Genomic DNA, 26,837 nt, shown 5'->3' with positions numbered 1-26,837 from the left:
TTTCTGTGTTCTGTGAATATGACACTATTACCAATGTCATAAACTGTGATCTGATTGCTTTATGCGAAATAATCAACAATTACTGTTGTCATAACACCATTTTCCCTTGTGTAATAAGGAAAGGCTGGTCTTCACTTCCTTGAAGTTAATCTATAAAATGCTTCAAAGTTGTATGTTGTTAGTTAAGTCCAGACCATAGCTTCAGTGGCGCTACATATCCAGATACTGCCTGTTACAAGCAATAATTGCTGTCTGTTTCAAGCCAAATTTTGTTTTGCAGATTATTTAATATGCGCGGGATGGAAAATAAAGCATTCGAGCTTTCTGAGGATATTGTTGAAAACTCTCAGAAGACAGCGAAGAAGGAAATCTACCAACAGGTAAGAGGAAAACTGGGTATTAGAATGAGCTTTGACAGATTCAAGTCATTAATTCAAGCTTATTGTGTCATCTGACTATACATATATACAGTCAAATGAAACATCATTCCTCTGGACCATGCTGCACCCAAAATACATATGTATATCATACACAACACATAAAACAAAATATTACAGTACATAAGCAGTAAACAGCTCGCTGTCCTAGTGATGGGACCTTGGTGGTCACAGGATATTGATTAGTCTCACAGCCTGAGGGAAGAAGCAGTCCTAGTCCTGATGCTTCTGTGCCTCTTTCTTGGTGGTAGTGGGTCAAAGAGGTTGTGGGATGGATGATAAGGATCTTCATTAGCATTCCTGATCCAACGTGGAGTGCTTCCTTCTGGGAGCAAAAGAAAGAAATGCTGCTAAATCAGTGACAACATGAGAGGTTGGGATTTTAAAACCACTTCTGATCATGGTTAGAAAATTAATTGTAACCACGATCAACAGTACAAATTCCATAAGAGACCAGTAGACCATAAGACATAGGAGCAGAATAAGGCCATTCAGCCCACTGAGTAAGATGGTGGCATGCTCTCCAGATCCAAACAAAGGTGTAATTGTTCATCCTTTATATCTTCTTTTAAAATCGCAAGACATTGCTGGATATTAAGAACTTAAAGTACTGCAGGTCTACCTCATCAGTAAGTTGGAAGGAAATGTGTACCATGTTGTCACCCTGACTTGTTGCATACTGTTGTGCAGAGGAAGTGTGCAGTACAACAAATGGTGCCAATGATTATCTTGGACGTGTTTCTTGTGATCACAAGTCCCAGTTGGACGTTGGTAATGTAGAATACTGCGAGTCCGGTTCACTGGTTAATCGACGAAACCGATAGCATCGCCTTGCTTGCTGCATGGTCCAAGCCCTCGTGCTGCGATGTCGCATGTTACAGCCATCCAGGAGAGGAGACGGCAAGGTGGTGTGGGATAGAGCAGAGGCCTCTGTGGGTGTGCTGAAATCTGTCTTGGGTTGGGAGCTGGCCTCTCTCATTGGTGTTGCTCTTCCATGTTTGCTTGGTGCTGCCCTCCGGTGTTCACTCAGTGGAAGACAAGATGTTGGATTAGAGTGTAATATTGTTCTTTTTCTGTAGTTTAATCTTCTTTGTACTTGTTTGTATGATTATATAATAATTTATATATGTAATTATTCAGTGAATTTTCCAATAATTTTAGTATAGGTGCTTCTGTATCTTTCTAGCACCTATAACATCTTATTATCTTAAACACAAGAGAAGCTGGAAATCTAGCGTAGCGCACACAAAATGCTGGAGGAACTCAGCAGGTCAGGCAGCATCTATGGAGAGAAATAAACAGCTGGCATTTTTAGGTCAAGTCTCTTCATCAGGACCCTTCTTCATTAGGTTCCATGTACACACAATTCTCTGTGTAAAAAAAACTACCTCTGATATCCTCCCTCTACTTTCCTCCAAATACCTTAAAATTATGCCCCCTCATATGAGCCAATTCTATCCTGGGAAAAAAGTCTCTGGCTACCCACTAGATCTATGTTTCTTACCATCGTAGACACCTCTATCAAGTCACCCCTCGTCCTCCTTCACTCCAAAGAGAAAAGCCCTAAAACATGCAAAGTTAGGCAGCATCCTTACGCCCTCCCTGAAGTTTCGGCATCCTTCCCATAATGAAGCAACCAGAGCTGAACATAATTTCCCATGTGTGGCTGTCTCTCTTTTGAGGGAAAATCTAACCGTCTACTTGCATTTTACACCTGTCCACTAATTTCCTGTGGGGTTTTAGTATTAAAGCTTTGTTCTTCCAATGAAGATATAGAAGTGTTGATATTTCTCATTGAAAGTGAAACTGGCTTTTGTTACAGGACAAAGTGAAACGTTTCTCCCTCATGAAATTCTTCCTGGTGTGTCTACTGGCAAGTGTCATTACTACCACAGTAGGAGTTCTGGTGCTTGCACTCATCTACGTTATTCCTCAACTTCACCCTCAACAGTCAGCACAGCCAAGTTCAAGCCCTTCCACTTCAAGCATTGATGTCAAATACAAGTATCTGTATCACCTGGATAAATCAGAGGTACGAAGGTCCTTGAACCACTTTGCAGATGTGTTGTTATTTCTTATGTATCTTATCCAGTCTTAATGGCTCATTTAGACACAATCATTTAAAGGTCTCCCCCTTTAGAACTAAGAGGAGGAATTACTTTAGCCAGAAGGTGGTGAATCTGTGGAATTAAGTTCTAAGCTCAAAGTAAGTTATCGAAGTACATATATATCACTACATACAACCCTGAGATTCATTTTCTTGCAGGCATACTTAACAAATCCATTGTAGAATAATAACCATAATAGAATCAATGAAAGACCGCACCAACTTGGACTTTCAACCGGAGTGCAGGGACAACAAACTTTGCAAATGCAAAAATAAATAATAATAATAAATAAATAAGCAAGAAATATGGAGACCTTGAGATGAAGAGTCATTGAAAGTGATTCATTGCCACAGACAGCTGTGGAGGCCAAGTCACTGGGGGCGTTTAAAGCAGATTTTTGATAAGGCTGTCGACTTAAAGGTGTCAACGGTTACGGGGGTGGGGGGAAGGCAGGAGAATACTGTTAAGAAGGATAATAAATCAGCTATGATGGAATGGCGGAGCAGACTTGATGAGTTGAATAGTCTAATTCTGCCCTTATGTCTTCTGGTCAATACAATACCCGGCATTCATTGTGCAGTAAATACGATAGTTATAGGACATAGAACACTGAACTGCACAGCACAGGAATGGGCCTTTGACCCTCAATATTGTGTTGAACTAGTTAGTAGTCAAATGCCCACTAATCTAATCCCTTCTGCATGCACTATGTCATTATCCTTCCCTTTTTCTCACATTCATGTGCCTTTATAAATGCCTCTTAGAAGTATCTAACGCATCTGCCTCTACCACTGCCCCACCCAGCACACTCCAGGCACCCACCACTCTCTGTTTTTAAAAAACCTGCTCCGCACGTCGTTGAATTTACGTCCCTCATCTTAAATGCATGGTCTCTGGTATTAGACATTTCAGCCTTGGGAAAAAGATACTGGCTCTCGACTCATTCCTGTCGTAATCCTGTAAACTCTATCAGATTCCCCCTCAGCCTCCGCCCCCCCCAGAGAAAACAGCCTGAGTTTGTCCAACAGCTGGGCGCATCAGAGGTCAGAGTTCAATGCTGACATCCTCCGTACATCCTCCCCATGGAATGCACGGGTTTGCTCCGGGTGCTCCGATTTCCTCCCACAGTCCAAAGATGTACCAGTTAGTAGGTTAATTGGCCATTGTAAATTGTCCCATGATTGGGCTAGGGTTAAATTGGGGGCAACGCCCAGCTGGTGGGGTAGCTCGAGTGGCCAGAAGAGACTCCCTATAGCTCTAAATAAATAAATAAGCTGAATTAAATACTCGAGGTGCATCTAAATTGGAGTTTTATAAAGCTGCAACATAACTTCCCAACTCTTGAACTCAGTTTCTCAAATAATAAAGGCAAACGTGCCATACGCCCTTAATCTGCATGACCATATTCATAGATATAGAGCAATAGAGCATGGATAGAGGCAGTTCAACCCAAAAGGTCCATGCTTTCCAGAGTCTCACCCACCTAATCCTAATTTCCTGCAGGCAACCCCTAACCATCCAAGACCTAAACTCTCCATAACCCTCCAAAAAAGAAGAATAAAAAGAGGGGTATGGAGGGCTACAGTCTGGGTCCAGATCAATGGGATTAAGCTGATAGATAGTTGGTACTGTCTTGATGGGCTGAAGGGCCTGTTTCTGTGCTGCAGTGCTCTATGACTCTATGACCAGCTCCTCCATTTTCCTATCTAAGTGCTTTTTAATTAATACTGTTTACCCTTCTCAACCACTTGCTCTGACTCCTTGTTTCATATACTCACACCATCTGTGAGAAAAAGTTACCCCTCGGGTCTCCTTTAAATTTTTCTCCCCTCATCATAAATCTATGCCCCTAATTGTTCTCTCTCTTACCCTGGAGAAAGGATTGCTATTGTCCACCTTAACCACATTTCTCATAATTTTAAATATATCTGTCAGGATTAGAAATAAACAATCTATGAGTGTGACGACAACTGGAGGTCATGGGTTAAGGGTGAAAGGTTTAAGGAGAACATGAGGGGAATCTTCTTCATTCAGAAGGTGATGAGAGTGTGGAACAAGCTTTCAGCACAAGTGGTGGATGCGAGCTTGATTTCAACATTTAAGAGAAGTTTGGACAGGTACATGGATGGTAGGGATGTGGTGGGCTGTGGTACTGTTACATGTCGATGGGACCAAGCAGTTTAAATGGTTTGGCACATACAAGATGAACTGAAAGACCTGCTTCTGTGTTGTACTTTTCTATGTCTCTTTATGACTCTCAACAATACCATGGGCACCATGGTAGTGTAGTGGTGAGCTGAACACTATCACAGCTCGGAGCACTGGAGTTCAGTGTTCATTTCTGGTGTCCCCTGTAAGACCTGTGACTGTGTGGGTTTCCTCCAGGAGCTACAGTTTCCTCTCACAGTCCAAAAACTTCGCAGTTAGTAGGTTAATTGGTCATTGTAAATTGTCCTGTGATTAGGCTAGGGTTAAATAGTTGGTCTGTTGTACACCGTATCTCTAGATCAATAAATAAATAAATTAACTTACTGCCATGGAGTATAATATCATAAATGAATGGAGCTGATTTACATTGATTGAAAAGTGTGCTCTTAATGGATTTCCTAGTATACAAAGCATTTAAACCCAAATACTTGGAAAGAACCTGGGGTTTTAATAATCATTTTATGTTTTTTAAAGACAAAGATCAGTTTTCTTTGTCACGTAAACATCAAAACATACATTGAAATGCAACATTTTGTGTCAATGACTAATACAGTCCAAAGACCGTTAGACCATAAGACCATTAGGCTATAAGACCGTATGACCGTAAGATATAGGAACAGAATGAGGCCATTTGGCCCATCGTCTGCTCTGCCACTTCATCATGACTGATCCATTTCCCTCTCAGCACCAGTCTGCTACCTCCTCCCTGTAACCCTTCATGCCCTGACAAATTAAGAATTCAGTGACCTCTGCCTTAAATATACCCAAGATTCACCATTCTCTTGCTAAAGAAATTCCTCCTCAACTCTATTCTAAATGGATGTCCATTATTCTGAGGCCGTGTCCTCTGGTCATATACTCTCCCAACATAGGAAATGTTCTCTCCACATCCGCTCTATCGAAGACTTTCAATATTTGATAGGTTTCAGTGAGTCCTCCCCTTCACTCTACTGAATTCCAATGAATATAGGCCCAAAGCTATCAAACACTCTTCATATGACAAGCCTTTCAATCTCTGAATCACTTTTGTGAATCTCCTTTGAACTCTTTTAGATGTCAGCACATCCTTTCATAGATAAGGGACTCAAAACTGCTCACAATACTCCATGTGAGGCCTCACCAGTGCTTAATAAAGTCTAAACATTACAATAATGTTCTGGGGGCAGCTAGCAAGAGCTACCATGCTTTTTGGGCCAAAATAGCATGCCTGTAACTTATTAACCCTAACCTCGGCATAACTTTGGAATGTAGGAGGAAAGCGAAGCACGCAGAGAAAGCCTATGCAGTCACAAGGGAGAAAGTACAAATTCCTGACAGAGAGTGGTGGGAATTGAACTCCGATTTCTAGTGCTGTAAAGCATTATGCTAGCTGCTGTGTCACCAGCTTGGAGTACCTAGAGCAAAAACTTATGGTGTGTTCAGTGTTTCATGGTCTCCATATTATTCAATGCACAGTTTGATAATGCTAGACGTCATACATACACTCAGTGGCCACTTTATTAGATACACCTGTACACCTGCTTATTAATGTTAACGTCTAATCAGCCAATCACATGACAATAACTCAATGCATAAAAATATGCAGACGTGGTCAAGAGGTTCAGTTGTTGTTCAGACCAAATCTCAGAATGGAGAACAAATGCGACCTAAGTGACTTTGACCATGGAATGATTATTGGTGCCAGACAGGGTGGCTTGAGTATCTCAGAAACTGTTGATCTGGGACGTCCACACAGTTTATAGAGAATGGTGAAAAAAACACAAATAAAAAAAATTGAGTGATTGGTGGTTCTGTGGGCGAATGTGCCTTATTAATGAGAGAGGTCAGAGGAGAATGACCAGACTGGTTCAAGCTGACAGGAAGGTGACAGTAACTCAAAAAACCACGTACAACAACAGTGGTGCATGGAAGAGCATCGCTGAATGCACAACACATCGAACCTTGAATTGGATGGGCTATGGCAGCAGACGACCATGAACATTCATTCACTCAGTGCCCACTTTATTTAGGTACAGGTTGTACAGGAGGTACCTAATGAAGCAGCCACCAAGTGTGTTTCAAGAAAATGTTTCTTTAGTACTGCATCTGTTCTTGTTCTTTCAGGTCCTTGAGTATCCCGGTGGTGCAATTCAATGGGGTCGTTTTCGGAAAAATCCAACTGAATATGAAAACAAATTCTCTATGGAATTTGGGAAGAATATAAATGAAATGAAATCCAAAATGACAGTAGGCACCCTGCGAGTTGAGAAGGATGGGCTTCGTGTTCCCCATTGGCATTTCAACGCCAACGAGCATGGATATCTGCTAACGGTAAATACTTAGTTCCTCTGGGATGTAGTGAGAAGGAAAAGTATTACTGAATTCTATTTTTATCTACATATTGCTGATTCTTTTCTCTGCTTCATCGCTCATCCTCTGAGGTATAAAGCACCATCACTAGCTTCTCACACTCTGTTCTTTTAGATTTCAGATTCAAGATTCAAAGTACCTTTATAATCATAGTATGCAAGCAGTTTACAACCCAGATATTCGCTTCCCACAGGCTGCCGTGAAACAAAGAAATACACTGGAACCCACTCAAAGAGAAACATCAAACCCCCAATGTGCAAAAAAAGAACAAATCATGCAAAAGGAAAGCAAAAAGCACAGCATATAAAACATCAAACCACAAAGTCATCAAAACAATCCAAGAATGTTCAGTTTCAGCTCAGTTCAGTTTGATCTAGTGCTCTGTTCTTCGTTGACTGTAGGCAGCAAAGCCAGTCCACCCTGATCAAAATTGCATGAAGTAGCAACTTTGATCGGGGCAGATTGGTTTGCGGCTTGCAGTCAATGGTCAGATTTAATCATCACATGTTTATCGAAACATGTAGTGAAAAGCATCATTTACATTACTGACCCACACCCACGCATGTGCTGGGGTCAGCCTGCAAGTTTATTTTATTTAGAGATACAGTGTGGAACAGGCTCTTCCAGCTGCACTGCCCAGCAAACCACCAATTTAACCCTAGTTAAACACAGGACAATATACAATGACCAATTAATCTACTAACCCTTAGGTCTTCAGACTGTGGGAGGAAATCAGGGCCCTAGAGGCAACCTGCATACACATGGGAAGGAACATACAAACTTTCTTACAAACAACGCCGCAACTGAACTCTGAAATCTGGCTGTCCGAGCATTGCGGAAACTGCTATGCTACCATGATATTAATCAGGAGTACATCAAACATATAGTGAAAGCCAACACACACAAGGATGTGCTGGGTTCAGATGTAAGTGTTGCCACATATTCCAGTGCCAACCTAGTATAACCACGATGTTCAGCAGAATAGCACAGAACACAACAAAACAGAACATACCAAGCAACAGAACAACAGCATCAAAACAAGTCCCAAAGATGTCTTGTCTATTTACATATCAAGAAATGTGGTTTCTAATCATATTTTTGTAAAACTCTGTTCATTTTAATTGCGAGTTTTTTGCTGCTTGCAGGGGAAGGCATGGATTGGTGTAATAGACGATGGAACCAATGTGGTTGCAACATATAATGTTACAGCAGGTCAAGTCATCTTTTTCCCAAAGAACACGCTTCACTGGGTGAAGAGCGTGGGGGAAGAGGAGTGTATCTTCCTCCTCTTCTTCACAACACATGACGAACTCTCAACCCTTGATATGGATGATGCATTCTTCTCCACACCAGAAGATATTGCTTCCAGGTCATTAAAGGTCAGTGTTTCATTATTTTCATTCTATTCACCAAAATAATTCCTTGACTTCTTGCTGTCAAAGAATTGACTTGGCTCTATGACATTTACAAGACATTTGGGCAGATGCATGGTGGGGAAAGTGTCAAAACGTTTGGATGTGACCCGGTTGCAGAGAGAAAGACACTGACATGGGTCAACAGTTCACTGACTGTATTGGGAAATGTTGCAGAACTTAAATGAAATGAAAAAACTAGTTTTAGTTACAATTCTGAAATGTAAAAATATCAGAATCAGATTTAATATCACGGCATATATTGTGAAATTTATCTTACAATGAAACAATTTGATGGAAGTTATTATTCTTTCTGTTCATCTGAAGCCTGTTGGAGGAGTTAAATTTATAAGAAGCCTCCCCAAGCAAAAGGAAGATCAAGCAATAAACTTCCCACCAAACCTGAAGGAACTCGTTACGAATGAAAGTTATATTCAATCAGAGGACAGCATCGTGTGGAAATACTTCTATGATCTTCCAGGTAAGGAGATATGAATGACAATTCAATAACTAACTTAAATATTGCTCTCAAGTTAGTCGAAGATGTAAATATAATTTACATTTTGTCAGCAAGACTGAGAAACAACAGTGTAGGCTTAATCACAACAGATTCTTCAGGTGCTGGGATTCTAGAGAAATACACACAAAATTTTGGAGGACAGGTCAGTCAACATCTATGGAGGGAAATAAACAGTTGACGTTTTGGGCCAAGACCCCTCATCAGGGCTGGAAAGAAAGGGGGAAGAAAGCAGAATAAGAAGGTATGGGAGTGGAAGGCATACAAGATAGAAGGTGATAGGTGAACCCAGGTGAATGGGGGAGGTAGGATGAGCAAAGACATAACAATCTATAAATTACAATACTAAATAGTGAAAAGATTAATGAGATGGGAGAAAGCAGTTCCTGAGCCATTGAGTGAGGCTCTTCAGGCTGCTGTACCTCCTCCTTCATGGTAGCAATGAGAAAAGGGTATATTCCAGATGGCGAGCTTCCTTAATGATGAATGTCACCTTCTTGGGGCACTGACTCTTGAAGATGGCCTCAATGGTGGGGAGGGTTCTGCTCATGGTGGAGGTGAGTCAACAACCCTCCATAGCCTCTTTCAATCCTGTGCATTAGAAGATCCATACCATTCAGTGACGTAACCAGTCAGAATGCTCTCCACTGTATATCTGTAGAAATTTACACAAGTCTTTGGTGGCATAGCAAATCTCCTCAAATTTGTACTGAAGAAGAGCCACTGATTGCATCAGTATATTAGGCTCAAGATAGGTTGAGTTGTTGATGCCCAGGAACTTAAAGCCTGCTCACCTTTTTCCACTGCTGACCACTCGATGAGGACTGGTGTGTGTTTTCCTGATTTCCACTTCCTGAAGTCAACAAACAATTCTTCGCTCTTGCTGATGTTAAGCGTGAATTTGTTGCTGCAATGCCACTCAACCAGCTGATCTGTCTCACTGCTGAACACCACCACATTGCCCTCTGACATTCTACAAACAACAGCAGTGACATCAGCAAATTTATAGATGATGCTTGAGCTGTGCTTAGCCACACAGTCATGAGAGTAGAGAGTAGAGCGGGGAAGAAGTACACAATCTTGAGGTGCAGCTACGTTGGAGATGGTCTTGAGAATGATACTGGGGATTAAAGAGTTAATGTATGAAGAGCATTTGAGGGTTCTGGACCTGTACTTGCTGGAGTTTAGAAGAATGAGGGGGGATCTCATTGAAAACCACTGAATATTGAAAGACCTAAATAGAGTAGATGTGGTGGAGTCTAGGACCAGAGGGTACAGACTTAAAATAGAATAACGTCCCTTTAGAACAGAGATGAGGAGGAATTTCTTCCAGAATGTGGTGAATCTGTGTTATTCATTGCTACAGACAGCTGCGGAAGCCAAGTCATAGGGTATATTTGAAGTGGAGGTTGATAGGTTCTTGACTAGTAAAGATGTCAAAGGTTACAGGGAGGAGGCAGGAGAATGGGGTTCAGAGAGATAATAAATCAGCTATTGTGGAATGGCAGACCAGCATTGAATGGTTGAATAGCCTAATTATACTCCCATGTCTTAAAGATTAAATCTCCAAGTGATGTCCAAGTAACTTCAGTGGAATCCAGAAAAATGTTATCCTGTCTGACCTGCAGATTTCCTCTGGAATTTTGGTATATTCAAATGTTATCTTATTTTATCTTTCTTGTACTCATTCCAGGATCCAAGAATTACACCTACTCTGGTGGAATCATCCAGTGGGCAAGGTATCTAAGAAACACAATGAGTCTGACAGAAAATGAGAAAGTCTTTGCCAACTCCCTTCATCAGGTATTTCCTCAATTACATGTTATTACAGCAAAAGAAAAAACATAAACAAGGACACATGAAAGGACTGTAAGATCCACTTGCAGACTATCTGGGCAGCACTATCACAGATTATAAAGTACTGGCATACACCAACGCACCTGAATTCAATTCAGTTCAAGATAGTTTATTGTCATTCTTCAGTGTTGGGCATGTGGCCAAGTGGTTAAGGCGTTTGTCTAGTGCTCTCAAGGTCATTAGTTCAAGCCTCAGCTGTGGCAGTGTGTTTATGCCCTTGAGCAAGGCACTTAACCACACATTGCTCTAGTCTGTGTGAGGAGTAGCGCCCCACACAGACTTCCAATCTGCGCCTTGTAAGGCATGAAAATGCCCGACGCAGGCCTCTCATGGTCTGAGTCGATGTTCCCTCCCCATTCTTCAGTACACAAGTGTAATGGAGAACCCCTCCACCGCTTCTTTCTTCCATGGCCTTCTGTCCTCTCCAATTAGATTCATCCTTCTCCAGCCCTGTATCTCTTCCTCCAATCCACTTCCCAGCTCTTACTTCACCCCCCCCCCCACTTTCACCTATCACCTGTGTTTTCCCTCCCCTCACGCCACCTTCTAACTCGGACTCCTCATCTTTTTTCACAGTCCTGATGAAGGTCTCAGCCCAAAACGTCGACTGTACTCTTTCCCATAGATGCTGCCTGGCCTGCTGAGTTCCTCCAGCATTTTGTGTGTGTTACTTGGATTTCCAGCATCTGCAGACTTTCTCCTGTTTGATCGGTTTACTCCCGATCTGATCGGGGAGTAAGATGTATGGTGCCGCGGTAGTGGTTAGCACGACGCTATTGCGGTTCAGACCATCGGTAGTTGGAGTTCAATTCCGGTGTCATCTGTAAGATGTTTGTACATTCTCCCTGTGACCACATAGGTTTCCTCTGGATGCTCCGGTTTCCTCCCCCAGTCCAAAGACATTCCATTTGGTGGGTTCATTGGTCGATGTAAACTGTCCTGTGATTAGGCGAGGGTTAATAGGTGTGACTCATTGGGCCCAGAAGGGCCTGTTCCACTCTGTATCTCTAAAGAAATAAATAAGCATTAAAAAGCACAATAAGCATAAAAACACAATGATAAGAATAAATATAAAAGCAATCCTACAAAACACAATGTGCAAGTAACTGTTGTGTGTAGCTGTATATGCTAAATTAGTGCATCTACACAGACTGATTTTATGTACATGAAGTGACGCTCGGTGCAGGACTATCTGAACATGAAGTGACTCTGACAGGAAATGATAAAGTGACAAAGTGTCTCTTGGCAAGGGGAACTCTCCTTGGTAGCAGCAGGGCATATGGGAACACAGTAGGACAGTGACTGTGTCAGTGTAGGTGTGAGGTGTGGAGTGTAAGTGTAAAATGACAGTGCATGGAGAGATGAAGGGTGCTGAGGGACTGTGAAGAGGTGTGGCTGAAGTAGATCTGAATGGTCTGGTTTTGAGATGCAACACGCCTAGTTAACCCCTAAGCAAAATGTTCCACTCCCATTGCATTCCTTTGCATTCAAAACACAGAATGTACAATATATTAGCCTGGATAGGGTATTACCTGACTAACTGTTAGCACTTTCAAGGGAAACAAGTCATATTCAGTGTCACAATCAGTAACCTAGTGAGGTCCTGGGCCACAAATATTTACAAGTTTTAGTAATGACAGATGAAGGATTTGAGTTAACCGGATCCAAAATGCAGAAAAATTAAAGGCAGGTGGGATAACAAGATGTAAGGAGGGTCGGAAAAGCCTGCAAAGGGATATAGACAGCTTAAGTGAGTGTACGAAGGTGGCAGGTGCAGTGCAATATGGGAAAATGTGAAATTATTTGTACTGTTCCGATAAGATTGAAAAAGTGATGCAACTGGGAGAAAGTAGCAGAGAAATTCACCGTGTCTGTGGTGCACCTGACAAAACATGAATTCAATGAAGGGTCCCGGCCCAAAACGTCGACTGTACCTCTTCCTCTAGATGCTGCCTGGCCTGCTGTGTTCACCAGCAATTTTTGTGTGTGTTGCTTGAAATTCCAGCATCTGCAGATTTCCTCGTGCACGCCCTCTTCTCATTGCTACCTTCAATGAGGAGGTACAGGAGCCTGAAGATACACACTTAACATTTCAGGAACAGCTTCTTCCCCTCCACCAGCTGATTTCTGAATGGGTACTGAGTCCATGAACACTACCTCAGTATATTTCCTCTCTTATTCCATTATTTATTTTTTATATTTATTACTTATAGTAATTTATAGTGTTATTTATTACATATTGCAATGTACTGCTACCAACAAACAAATTTCATGACATGTGCCAGTGATAGGAAATCAGATTCTGATTCTGACTCTGTTCTTTCAGCATGCAGACACGCTCACCTTAGCAACACTACGGATATACAGCAATGGACTCCGGCAGCCTCACTTCCATTTCAACGCCCACGAGATGGGATACGTGATAAGTGGCTGTGGACAGGTACTATTCTCTCTTTATTTCCAATATTGAGGTCAGAATTTAAATTAACATATTGATGTGCAAGGTATTTCATTTTAAACGGCTGAGGCGACCAGGGCAGTTTGTAAGCATTTCGCGTCTGTGACACAGTGTCAGGCCATTAAATATTTTTGATGAGAAGTCTGTACAGTCCATTTGTGAAAGTGAACAGATCTGTCAGGCTTGGATCTCACTTGCAGCTTATTTGTTTAGTATTTGTAGCCATGTTAAATTGGCCCTTCCCCACTTGAACATTATTTTGCAAGTGTTCCTCTGCTTGCTTGTCATTCAGATTCAATTCAACGTTGTTCAACACCACGCACACAAAATGCTGGAGGAACTTGGCAGATCAGGCAGCATCTATGGAAAAGAGTAAACAGTCAACGCTTCTGGCCGAAACACTTCTTCAGACCTGAGAAGGAAGGGGGATGATGCCAGAATATAAAGGAGAGGGGAGAGGAAAGAGGCTAGCTAGAAGGCGGTAGATGAGGCCAGGTAGGTGGGAAAGGTCAAGGGCTAAGAAAGGATCTGATCAAGTGGACCATAGGAGAAAAGGAAGGAGGAGGGGACCCAGGGGGAGGTAATAGGCAGGTGAGAAGAGGTAAGAGGCCAGAGGAGGGAATAGAAGAAGAGGGAAGAGGGAAGAGGGAAGGAAATATCAAATTCTTTCTTCTGCAGTCCTTGACCTTTCCCACCCACCTGGATTCACCCTATCATCTTCCAGCTAGCCTCTTTCCCTTTCCCTCTTTCCTTCTCAGTCCTGAAGAAACGTCTCAGCCCAAAACGTGGACTGTTTGTTCTTTTCCATAGACGCTGCCTGACCTGCTGAGTTCCTGAAGCATTTTGTGCATGTTGCTTTGGATTTCCAGCACCTGCAGACTTCCTCATTATTGTTTAATATCATTTCCAGTACACAAGTGTAAAGGAGAATAAAGCAATTGTTACTCCAGATCTGATACAGCACAAAAAAAACACAATCAGATAAAGAACACAATAATAATAAAAAAATACAATTATTGTAGGTACATAAGATAGCTTATATACATAGATTGATTACATGTCCATAAAGTGATGCTGGACACAGGAGTGTCTGTACATAAGGTGACTGACAGGAAACATAGAAACATAGAAAACATACAGCACAATACAGGCCCTTTGGCCCACAAAGCTGTGCCAAACATGTCCCTACCTTAGAACTACCTAGGGTTTACCCATAACCCTCTATTTTTCTGAGCTCCATGTACCCATCCAGGAGTCTCTTAAAAGACCCTATTATTTCTGCCTCCACCATGGCCGCCGGCAGCCCATTCCAAGCACCCACCACTCTGCATAAAAAAACTTACCCCTGACATCTCCTCTGTACCTTCTTCCAAGCACCTTAAAACTATGCCCTCTTGTGCTGGCCATTTCAGCCCTGGGGAAAAGCCTCTGACTATCCACACGATCAATGCCTCTCATTATCTTGTACACTTCTATCAAGTCACTTCTCATCCTCCGTCACTCCAAGGAGAAAAGGCCGAGTTCACTCAGCCTATTCTCACAAGGCATGCTCCCCAGTCCAGGCAACATCCTTGCAAATCTCTTCTGTACCCAGGAAATGATAAAGTAGTGGTGGTTGGAAGTGTGGGTTAGTGGGTAGAGAGGTTGTTCAGCCTTACTGCTTGGGGAAAGTAACTATTTTAGAGTCTGGTGATCCTGACGTTGCCTCCTCTCTGATGGGAGTGGGATAAACAGTCCATGAGCTGGATGGGTAGGATCCTTCATGATGTTACAGGCCCCTTTCCGGCATCTTTCTGCATCTTTGTCCATGATGGTGGGTAGGCTGGTGCCGGTGATGCTTTGGGCAGTTTTGACTACCCATTGTAGCGCCTTCCTCTCCGCTGCAGTGCAGCTTCCATACCATGCGGTGATGCAGCGTGTTAGGATTCTCTCTACTGCATATCTGTAGAATGACGTGAGTACAGTCCAACTCTCTTCAGCCTTCTCAGAAAGTAGAGGCATGGGTGACCTTTCCTGATTGTGTAGAATGTGTTCCAGGACCATGACAGGTTATGCACTCCCGGAAGTTTGAAACTGCTCACAGTTTCCACTGCTGAGCTACCGAGGTAAAGTGAGTCTGAGTGATGCATTTTCTCCTGAAGTCGATAATCATCTCCTTTGTCTTTTTGACATTATGGAATAGGTTATTTGCCAGGTACCAGGCCTCGAGCTCTTCCACCTCCTCTCTGTAGGGTAAATGGACAGCAGAGAAATTACTTATAAGTCTGTCAACATTAAGAAAGAAGGTTCACCAGATTGATTCCTGGGATGGCAGGACTTTCATATGATGAAAGACTGGATGAACTAGGCTTATACTCATTGGAATTTAGAAGATTGAGGGGGGATCTGATTGAAACGTAATTGGACAGGCTAGATGCAGGAAGATTGTTCCCGATGTTGGGGAAGTCCAGAACGAGGGGTCACAGTTTGAGGATAAAGGGGAAGCCTTTTAGGACTGAGATTAGGAAAAACTTCTTCACACAGAGTGTGGTGAATCTGTGGAATTCTCTGCCACGGGAAACAGTTGAGGCCAGTTCATTGGCTATATTTAAGAGGGAGTTAGATATGGCCCTTGTGGCTAAAGGGATCGGGGGTATGGAGGGAAGGCTGGTGCAGGGTTCTGAGTTGGATGATCAGCCATGATCATACTGAATGGCGGTGCAGGCTCGAAGGGCCGAATGGCCTACTCCTGCACCTATTTTCTATGTTTCTATGTAATTTAAGTGTCCATTATCTGCAAAAAATGTTCTTTTAGCAACTTTTCTGTGTGTTTACATACTAAATATATCATGTTAATTAACATGTTTGTAACATACATATATATACATACATATGTATGCTTATTCTGTGTACATACTAAATGTTTCCTGTCAATTTTGTGACATAATATATTCAAATTATTCACAACAACAAGAAACCTGCTTTCAGCAAAATGGTGGTCATGGAGATCTTGTGAACTTCCACCACCAAATCAAATGATTCCTGCCTTCATATATAACTTAAATTACCTACAGGATTTGACAAACTAATATTAGCAGTTCTGATAGTCTTTGCATATAAGGTGCAAAGGTACTTGGGGAGTCAAAATGCAGGATTTCCTAAATATTAACTTGCAGGTTGAGTGAGTGGTAAGGAAGGCAAATACAATGTTAGCACTCATTTTGAGAGGACTGGAATAAAATAGCGTGAGTGTAATACTGAGGCTTTATAAGGCATTGGTCAGACCGCATGGAGTATTGTGAATGGTTCTGGATCCTATATTTAAGAAAAGATATGCTGACATTGGAGAGGATGAAGAGGAGGGTGATGAGAATGATTCTGGGAATAAAAGGGTTAACATATGAAGAGTGTTTGATGCCTCTATGAAGAGTGCCTCTATGCCTCTGGGCCTCTATTCACTGGAGTTTAAAAGAATGAGTGGGATCTCATTGAAAGATACCAAATATTGAAAAACCCAGTGGACATGGAGAGTCCAGAACCAGACAACACAGCCTCAGAATAGAAGGATGTCCCTTTAGAACAGAGATGAGGAGGAATTTCTTTAGTCAGAGGTTGGTGAATCTGTGGAATTCATCACCACAAATGGCTGTACAGCCCAAGTCAGTGGGGATATTTAAAGCAGAGATTGATAGGTTCTTGATTAGTTAAGTGCATCAAAGGTTACAGACATAAGGCAGGGGAATAAGGTCGAGAGAGAAAATAAATCCGCCATGATGGACTCGATGGGATGAATGGCCTAACTCTGCTTCTATCTCTTATGCTCTTATGCCTTGCGGCTTGGAATGTAAATCCTACCATAGTAAGCCCTCACTGAGCACTTTGAATTCCCATACCTTTCTCGCTTCTGATACCTTTGCCAGGGAAATAGAACGCTGAGAACAGATCTTTTGTTTTATCCATACAGGTGGGAGTAATTGGTTCCTCAACCACAGATTTCCAAATAGACAAAGGCGATGTTTTCTTCTTCCCTATTGGAACACAGCACTACATTAAAAGCACATGCGTTGAAGATCTCTTATTAATCCTTGCGTTTAGCACAGGAGACCAGGTAAGAGCACATTTTAATTTGGATGAAGGCTCACTCAAGGGTCGGGGTCTCGGAAAACTCTCACGGTCAGATTCTGTAGCTTTTCTTGCTTTCCTACAATCTGCAGTTTGAGAACTGAATCGGAATCTGAATTAAGATCAGGTTTATTATCACTGGTATGTCATGAAATTTGTTGTTTTGCAACAGCAGTAAAGTGCAATACACAAAATATGCAAAGAGTTAGAACTATATATATATATAGATAGATAGATAGAGAGATTCAGGTGGCAGAGTGAAGATACATTTCTACCAAAGGAGGTGTAAGGCACTCCTTCCCTCCACTAACCTGCAGGCCACCCTTGGGCAAGGTGTAGCACCTGCTCAGCCCCCTGATCAGTATTCACGTAAAGCCATGGGAGCAGGTGGTGGATGGTCGTATGAGCAGCTGGTGCATATCACAAGTCCTGGTTATGTGAACACTGACAGCAGGCAGACAATCTCTGAAGGGTATTGATAATGGCTGGGTAACCCGACTTGTAAAGGAAAAGGCAAAGGCAAACCACTTCTCAAGTCAAGTCAAGTCACTTTTTATTGTCACTTCAACCATAACTGCTGGTACAGAACATAGTAAAAATGAGACGTTTCCAGGACCATGGTGCTACATGAAACAATACAAAGACTACACTGAACTATGTAAGAAAAAAACACAAAAACTACACTAGTCTACAGACCTACCCAGGACTGCATAAAGTGCACAAAACAGAGCAGGCACTACAATAAATAATAACAAATAATAAACAAGACAGTAGGCACGGTAGAGGGTATAGTAGGTTGGTGTCAAGCCAGGCTCTGGGTATTGAGGAGTCTGATGGCTTGGGGGAAGAAAGAGTTACATAGTCTGGTCATGAGAGCCCGAATACTTCGGTGCCTTTTTCTGTAGAAAAATTTGCCAAGAACAATCAAGATCTTGGAAAGACCGTGATCACCCATGTCACATGATACGGTATATAATGTACAAGCGACATATGTATATAAAATAAGTAGTGCAACAAGAGAACAAAATAGTCGATTGGGTTCACTGTCTGTTCAGAAATCTGATGACGGAGCGGAAGAAGCTGTTCCTACAATATTGAGTATGTGTCTTCAGGCTCCTGTACCTCCTCCCTGATGGTAATAATGACAAGACAGCATGTCCTGAGTGATGGATGCTGCCTTCCTGAGACATCGCCTTTTGAAAATGTCCTTGATGCTGGGGAGTCAAGAGCCAATGATGGAGCTGGCTGACTTACTACCCTCTGCAACATTTTATGATCCTGTGCATAATCTTTTTCTGATCCTGGCAAAAAAAAGTTTAGTTAAGGGGAGGAGTCGATGCTGGGGAAGGGTGGATAGACAAAAAGAAAGTGAATGGGATGTTGTTCAGTTGTGTCTGACTCTTCATGGACCATAGAGTCCATAGAATTTTCGTGGCAAGATACGGAAGTAGATTGCCAGACCTTTTTTCTGCGCAGATACTGCTGCTGCCCAGGTTGGGACCTGGCTGGGTTTGAACTCAGGACCATCTGCCTTGAAGTCCAGTGCTGATACCACTACACCACCAGCTGGCCTACCACATCACCACCCTGGGGTGTGTACCAGCACAACAGAATGAGTTGATTTGTCATTTTGTTACTACACTTAAAAGAGTACTGGCTCAAGTTTGGAAGGATGGTGGGGGGGGGGGGGTGGATTGCATTGAAACTTACTGAACATTGAAATGCGTAGCTAGAGTGGATATGCAAAGGTTTCCAGAAGTGGGAGAGTCTAGTAGAACAGGGCACAGCCTCAGAATACAAGAATACAACCACTGTTATAATAATGCTAGAAACTTACATGTAATAACATGGGCTCATAGCTTGTTAAACAGCCTCATGTGGCACCTCATCAAAGGCCTTCTGAAAATCCAAGTATACAACATCAACCAATTCTTTTTTGTCTATCCTGCTTGTTAATTTGTCAAAGAATTCCAACAGATTCGTCAAGCAAGATTTTCCCTTGAGGAAACCATACTGACTACCGTCTAATTGATCATGTGCCTCCAAGCCTGGCACCTCATCCTTAATATTCAACTTGAGCATCTTCCCAACCACTGAGATCAGACTAACTGGCCTATAATATTCTTTCAACACACACAAAATGCTAGACGAACTCAGCAGGCCAGGCAGCATCTATGGAAAAGAGTACAGTCGAGACTCTTCAGCAGGACTGGAGAGAAAAAGCTGAGGAGTAGATTTGAAAGGTGGTGGGGGGAGGGGAGAGAAACCTGAAGTGGGAGGGATGAAGTAAAGAGCTGGGAAGTTGATTGTTGAAAGAGACAGAAGACCACAGAAGAAAGAAAACTGGGGAGGAGCACCAGAGGGAGATGATGAGTGGGCAAGGAGATAAGGTGAGAGAGGGGAAAGGAGATGGGAAATGGTGAAGGGGGGGGGGGCATTACCAGAAGTTCAAGAAGTCAATGTTCATGCCATCAGGTTGGAGGCTACCCAGATGGAATATAAGGTGTTGTTCCTTCAACCTAAGTGTGGCCTCATAACGACAGTGGAGAAGGCCATGGATAGACATATCAGAATGGGAATGGGAAGTGGAATTAAAATGTGTGCCCACTGGGAGATTCTGCTTTCTCTGGTGGACAGAATGTAGGTACCCCAATCCATGTTGGGTATCACCAATATACAGGAGGCCACACCAGGAGCACCAGACACAGTATTATGACCCCAATAGACTCACAGGTGAAGTGTCGCCTCACCTGGAAGGACTGTTTAGGGCCCTGAATGGTAGTGAGGGAGGAGGTATAGGGGCATGTATAGCACTTGTTCTGCTTACAAGGATAAGTGTCAGGAGGAAATTTCCTTTTTCTGCCTCTCTCACTTCTTGAAGAGTGGAGTGACTTTGCAATTTTGCAGTGTTCTGGAACCATTCCAGAATCTAGTGATTCTTGAAAGATCATTACTAATGCCTCCACGATCTCATCACCACCTCTTTCAGAACCCTAGCATGTACACCATCTGGTCCTGGTGACTTATTTCCTTTCAGGCCTTTCAGTTTCCCAAGAATCTTCTCTCTAGTTGTGGTAATTTCACACACGTCTAACACCTGAAGGTTCCACCATGCTGCTAGTGTCTTCGACGGTGAAGGCTAATGCAAAATACTTATTCAGTTCGTCCACCATTTCCTTGTCCCCCATTACTACCTGTCCAGCACCATTTTCCAGTGGTCCAATATCAACTCTCACCTCTCTTTTACACTTTTGCATCTGAAGAAACTTTTGGTATCCTCTTTAATATTATTGGCTACATCACTTTTGTATTCCATCTTTAACTTCTTATTAACTTTTTTCATTGCCTTCTATTGGTTTTTAAAAGCTTCCCAATCCTATAACTTCCCTCTAATCTTTGCTCTATTATATGCCCTCTTTGGCTTTTCTGTTGGCTTTGATTTCTCTTGTTAGCCATGGTTATGTCATCTTTCCTTTAGAAAATTTGTTTCACGTTGGGATGTCCCTATCCTGTGCCTTCCGAATTGCTTCCAGAGATTCCAGCCATTGCTGCTCTGCTGTTATCCCTGCCAGTGTTCTTCTCCAATCAATTCTAGCGATTTCCTCACTCATGCCTCTGTAATTCCCTTTACTCCACTGTAATACTGATATATCTGACTTTCACTTGTCCTTCTCAAACTTCAGGGTGGATTTGATTATATTATGATCACTTGCCCTTTTACCTTAAGCTCTCTAATCAATTCCGGTTCATTGCACATCACTCAATCCAGAATAGCTGATCCCCTCATGGGCTGCTCTAAGAAGCCATCTCATAGACATTCTAGAAATTCTTCCTCCTGGTATCCAGCACCAACCTGATTTTCCCAATCAACCTACATATTGAAATCCTCCATGACGGTTGTAAAATTGCCCTCTTGACATGCATTTTCTATCTCCTGTTGTAATTTGTAGACCACTTCTTTACTACTGTTTGGGGATCTGTTTACAACTCCCTTCAGGGTCTTTTTTACCCTTGCAGCCCATAACTCTATCTATAATGATTTAACACCTTCTGACCCTCTTTCATCTCTTTCTAATAATTTGATTTAATTTTTTACCATCAGAGCCACGCCACCCCCTCTACTTTCATTTCTGCTTTTTCAATACAGTGTGCATCCTTGGACATTAAGCTCCCCGCTATAACTTTCCTTCAGTCATGATTCAGTGATGCCTATGAAATCACACCTGCTAATCTGCAACTGTGCTGCAAGTTCATCTACCTTATTCCGAATACTGCACGTACTCAGATACAACACCTTCAGTCCTGTATTCACCCTTTTTGATTTTGTCTGCCTTTTATGTTACAACTCATTGTGTTAACAGCAATTTTGCCCCATCAACATGCTCTCCTTGCTACACATTCCCTCTGTTTGTAAACCAGCCACCTCATCTTTAGCACTATCATCCGCCTTTCGTACAATACTTCCTGCATTGAAATACATGCAGCTTAGGCCACTAGTTGCACCCATGCTCAACCTTTTAATTCCTAACTTTGTCTGAGGTCTTACCAACATCTGCCTCCCCAACCTCTCCACTAACTGTTCTGGCACTCTGGTTCCCATCCCCCAGCAACTCTAGTTTAAACCCCACTGTGCAGCATTAACAAACCTTCCCATTAGGATATTAGTCCCCCTCCAGTTCAGGTGCAAACCATCCCTTCTGTGCATTTCCCACCTTCCCTGAAAGAGAGCCCAATGATCCAAAAATCTTATGCCCTCCCTTCTACACCACCTCCTTAGCCATGTAAATAACCTGTATAACCTTTCTAGTTCTGGCCTCACTAGCACTAGACCAAGTCATTGAGTATATTTAAAGGGGAGAAGTGGAGTTTGACAAATGCTTGATTAGTCAGGGTGTCAAAAGTTAAGGGGAGAAGGCAGGAGAATGGGGTTGAGAGCGATGATAATGAGCCAATCAAGATTCTACAGATTCACCACCCTCCAACTGAAGAAATTCCTCCTCACCTCTGTTCCAAAAGGACATCTATTCTGCAGCTATGACCTCTAGTCTTAGACTCCACCACTGTATAGTGGACATCCCCTCCATGTCCACTATATCTAGGCATTTCAATATTCAATTGGTTTCAATTAGATCCCCCCTCATCCTTCTAAACTGCAGCCAGTACATGCCCAGAGCATCAAACACTCCTATCATCATCAGTGGAGTTCAAATTTATTATTTATTTATTGAGGTACAGCATGGAATAGGCCCTTCCTGCCCTTTAAGCCACGTCCCCCGATTTAAACCTAGCCTAATGATGAGACAATTCGCAATGACCAATTAACCTACCAATCGGTATGTCTTTGGAGTGTGGGAGGAAACCGGAGCACCCGGAGAAAAACCGTCCGGGTGACAGAGAGAACATACAAACTCCTTACAGACAGCGGTGGAAATTGAACCCAGGTCACTGGTACAGTAGGGCTTTGCTAACCACTATGCTACCATGCCACCCAAATTCTTGTTGTTTTAACAGTGGTTTTTCACTCCTTTTACAGCTGGAAACGCTAGATATGGATGACTACTTCCATGCAACTGCTGATCAAGTACTAGCCCAGCTATTTTTCAAGCCACAAAACGAGTTCAAGAAAATTCTGATGTTTGAGGATGACCAGGCTGTCAATCGACCATGAAGTTGGAAGCATACAAGACATGTAAAAGCAGAAAGAAAGAACAGTGTCTTAAAATGAATTATGTATGTCTGAAATGTCCAAGTCTATTGCTGGGAACTGCACCCACATAGATCAGAAAGATCACAATTTTTCTCCTGATCCGCACAGTGTTAACTAGTTTTCTAGATGAATGGCAAAGTAGCATATATATTTATTAGCTGTGGTGCGTTGGTCATGCATGACATACAACAAAAAACAACAGTATTCAACCATTGTGAAGAAAAAGGAATTATATAAAAATAATCAATTATGTATCATCATCATCATCATTATGTGCTGCGTCATATGATGTGGGCAATCATGCTATATAGGAAATGTAATGAAGTTAGAGGTTGAAGTATGGATCTAGAATACAATGTGCACAAATACATAAATGCCAGCATGTACTTACAACATAATCAGTATTATATAAAGTGGTTTAAAGTGTTCACAGTCTAGCCCAGGACTGAGGTAGTAATGTAGGGTAATGTAATTGGTAGAAACATACATAACTCACAGCTACCTACATTGAGTTGGGGTTCACTTTTGGAGGCTAGTCTGATGTAATGAAATAATTATGTAAAGTAGTTTTACCGCACTTTGTGTTCAGTTTTTTGGAGCTCAATAAATGAGTTTTTATGGTTGTTCTTAAACATAATACGCCTCCACTGGTTTTTATTTGTGAAAACCTCCATCAGTGTCCCTGATTTTCTAGAGTTATTGAGTATGTCAGCCAATGTAGTCGCTTTGAAACTACTGGAGTTTTGGGAGCAAAATGCCGTTGCATGGTTTGCACAAGCCGAGGCCCAATTCGCACTGTGAGAAATCTCCAACAAAAACAACAAATATTTCTATGTGGGAACATCGCTCAGCAACTCCACAGCAGCGAGAGTAGTGAGTCTAACAGAACACCCACCTGAACACAATAAATACCAATCGCTGAAAACTCACCTTTCACAGACTCTTGAACTATTAGGGTCTGAGAAAGCCAAACAGTTTCTCTCCTCACCTGGCCTCGGAAATGCTCAGCCATTGGAGCTAATGGGCCACATGCTGTCACTCCTGGGAAATCACCATCCTTGTGTTATTTTAAATAACTTTTCATGCAGCAAATGCCTGATCAAGTTTGCTTAGCCTTCACTAGTGCACTCATGATGGACTATAGGAAGCTTGCTAAAATGGCTGAAAATATAAACTTAGAAAGGCAGAGGTGCATAATTCCACCTCCTTTCTCTACCTCAATAAGCCTGGCCAGCAAGTTCCCCAACATAAGGATGCTAGTAGCTACAAAACAGACTATGCTGAGGCTGTGTTTTTACCAGGCTCACTTTGGTAGGAATGCTAGGAAGTGCTGACGGCCTTGCAGTTTCAACAGCGCCAATGCATTGGGATATCCGAGGTCTATGAACACTGTGGATTCCAGCTGCCAGGGTTGTTCACTGTTTATTACAGACACCTTTTCAGTGCAACACTTTCTGTGTGACACAGGTGCTCAAGTGAGTGTGCTGCCTGCATTACCTATTAATGGGAAGTCAAAGAGTGACGAAACCTCGCTGGAGGACACCAGTGGCAGCAGGATCCAGGCGTATGGAACACAATGTGTGATGCTCTGCTTCAGCAGACAATGTTACACATGGGGCTTTGCTTTAGCCAAAGCGTTGGACCTCTGCTTGGTGCAGATTTCCTGCTTGCCCAAGGACTATTAGCTGATCTTAAGAACAACTGGCTTGTAGATGACAAGGGCTTTGAGTCACTACTCTGCTCCCCCAGTAAGTTCCCTTCAAAAACTCTGTTGAGCACATGCACCACCGCATGTGAGTTTACTCGACTGCCGGGTCATACATTTTCAATGTTCGTCGTCAGCCGGGTCATACTGTCCGTGAACTCCCTGTCAGTTGCCTCCATACGCTCCAGTATTTGTTTTTTTTTAGTTTTAAGTCCTCCTGCGCGAGTGCCAACAGCAATCCCTTTTAAGTTTTTCTAGTCTGTAACTGAACAAACGCGCACCAAGTATACCGTTTCCTCTTCGCTTGTTTTCTGTGTATCCTGCGCATGTTCAGTAGGAGGAGATTCGCCCATATATCTGTTCTAATGTGGACGGAGATATTATCAAAAACGCCTGGTGTGGACGCCTATAGTTTTTACGCGAAACTGGCGTTTTCAAAATTATCCAGTCTAGTGTGGATGTAGCCTGAGTCTGCCAACATGGAACCTCCATTTTTAATATACCGAATGACTTGGCCTCCACAGCCACCTGTGGCAATAAATTCAACAGATTCACCAATCTGTGGCTAAAGTCAGTGAGGAATATCAATAGAAGGGGGTGAATAGGAAAAAAAAAGAAAGAAATTAGCAGGTTTACTTGTTCTTATATCTGACATGTAATTGACATTGACGGAGCATCAGTGTGAAACAGTGAATCAGGACAGGCTATGGCTCCTCCTTGCTGTCAAGCCCTGTTACCATGGAAACCGTCAGCTTTTGAAGCAAAGAAAAGACGCCTGGCAAGTTGCCAGGAAATTGCTGGTCACTGCATCTAGAAGGAGTGCAGTTTCAGAAGATTGAGTCCATGCCAGCCATTAAAGTCAAATTATATTTTAAACAGAATATCAGATTCAATGCACGCTAAAGTACAGTTTCTAATCAATCAAATTACTTTAGATCTTTGTAGGAGTGAGGCAAACTGGTATCAGTATAACAATAATCATCAAAATTTATGAAAGCCAGAAAAATGTCAGTTTAATTCAGGCACCCTGACCAAATCTCTGTGCTGATAAATTAATTGTGGAGATATATTACCTGCACAATTCTGACTGAAAAGACGAAATTGTCTTCAAAGAAATGCATAAAGCTGGGACAATTCTCTAGACTGAGGACATGTCTACAGCATTCTCCAACTCATAAGCCATTTATAGCATGCATTGAATACTTAGGTAGGATGCAGATAATATCTGCTTATTGATTTATCCTCAAAGAAGTCTTGAAATATCCCTCTTCTTGGACCACAGTGATTATGGGGCAAATATATGAATACTGAGGCTTGAGTGATCATTTCTCATGTTAAATAAATTCTTTCCCCCCTTCATGAATTTCCCATGTGGGATCCACCCTTGTAAGCCACGTTGTATTTGCACATTTTAATTCCTTCCTAAAATATGTGTACCACTGGTATTTATTCTGTATTTAGAATTGCCTTTATACTGTTGATTAGCCTCATTTGTTGTACTTACACTTCAGTATGTGTTTTATCTTGTTTTTTCTCAATGCCCTGTTTAATGATTTGATTTATACCAACAGAAAGATTTAAAGATTAATTTATTTGTTACAAAGAAACATAGAAACATAGAAAATAGGTGCAGGAGTAGGCTATTCGGCCCTTCGAGCCTGCACCGCCATTTATTATGATCATGGCTGATCATCCAACTCAGAACCCTGCCCCAGCCTTCCCTCCATACCCCCTGATCCCTTTAGCCACAAGGGCCATATCTAACTCCCTCTTAAATATAGCCAATGAACTGGCCTCAACTGTTTCCTCTGGCAGAGAATTCCACAGATTCACCACTCTCTGTGTGAATAAGTTTTTCCTAATCTCGGTCCTAAAAGGCTTCCCCTTTATCCTTAAACTGTGACCCCTCGTTCTGGACTTCCCCAACATCAGAAACAACCTTCCTGCATCTACCCTGCCCAATCCCTTTAGAATTTTA

General features: G+C 42.3%; 1 protein-coding gene across 1 annotated transcript; it reads left to right on the top strand.

Moving 5' to 3' along the window:
* Positions 1 to 299: 299 nt before the first annotated feature.
* LOC140194839 (uncharacterized) lies at positions 300 to 23,115 on the top strand. The gene is made up of 9 exons (XM_072252113.1): positions 300 to 380; positions 2,260 to 2,469; positions 6,857 to 7,063; positions 8,248 to 8,481; positions 8,842 to 8,995; positions 10,725 to 10,834; positions 13,215 to 13,328; positions 17,290 to 17,433; positions 22,981 to 23,115. The coding sequence occupies exons 1-9, from the start codon at positions 300 to 302 to the stop codon at positions 23,113 to 23,115; spliced, it is 1,389 nt and encodes a 462-aa protein (XP_072108214.1).
* The last annotated feature ends 3,722 nt before the right edge of the window (positions 23,116 to 26,837 follow it).

This window comes from Mobula birostris, chromosome 3, assembly GCF_030028105.1.
Source record: "Mobula birostris isolate sMobBir1 chromosome 3, sMobBir1.hap1, whole genome shotgun sequence".
Taxonomy (NCBI): domain Eukaryota; kingdom Metazoa; phylum Chordata; class Chondrichthyes; order Myliobatiformes; family Myliobatidae; genus Mobula; species Mobula birostris.
Note: the sequence above shows the minus strand (reverse complement) of the source record. Positions and strands in the feature narration are given on the sequence as shown.

What these genes read in the sequence shown, in the direction of transcription:
- LOC140194839 (XM_072252113.1), top strand. Translation starts at nt 300, where the DNA reads ATGGAAAATAAAGCATTCGAGCTTTCTGAGGATATTGTTGAAAACTCT. An exon ending in AGAAGGAAATCTACCAACAG is followed by an intron (nt 381 to 2,259) that starts GTAAGAGGAAAA and finishes CTTTTGTTACAG; the next exon opens with GACAAAGTGAAACGTTTCTC. An exon ending in AGCATGGATATCTGCTAACG is followed by an intron (nt 7,064 to 8,247) that starts GTAAATACTTAG and finishes TGCTGCTTGCAG; the next exon opens with GGGAAGGCATGGATTGGTGT.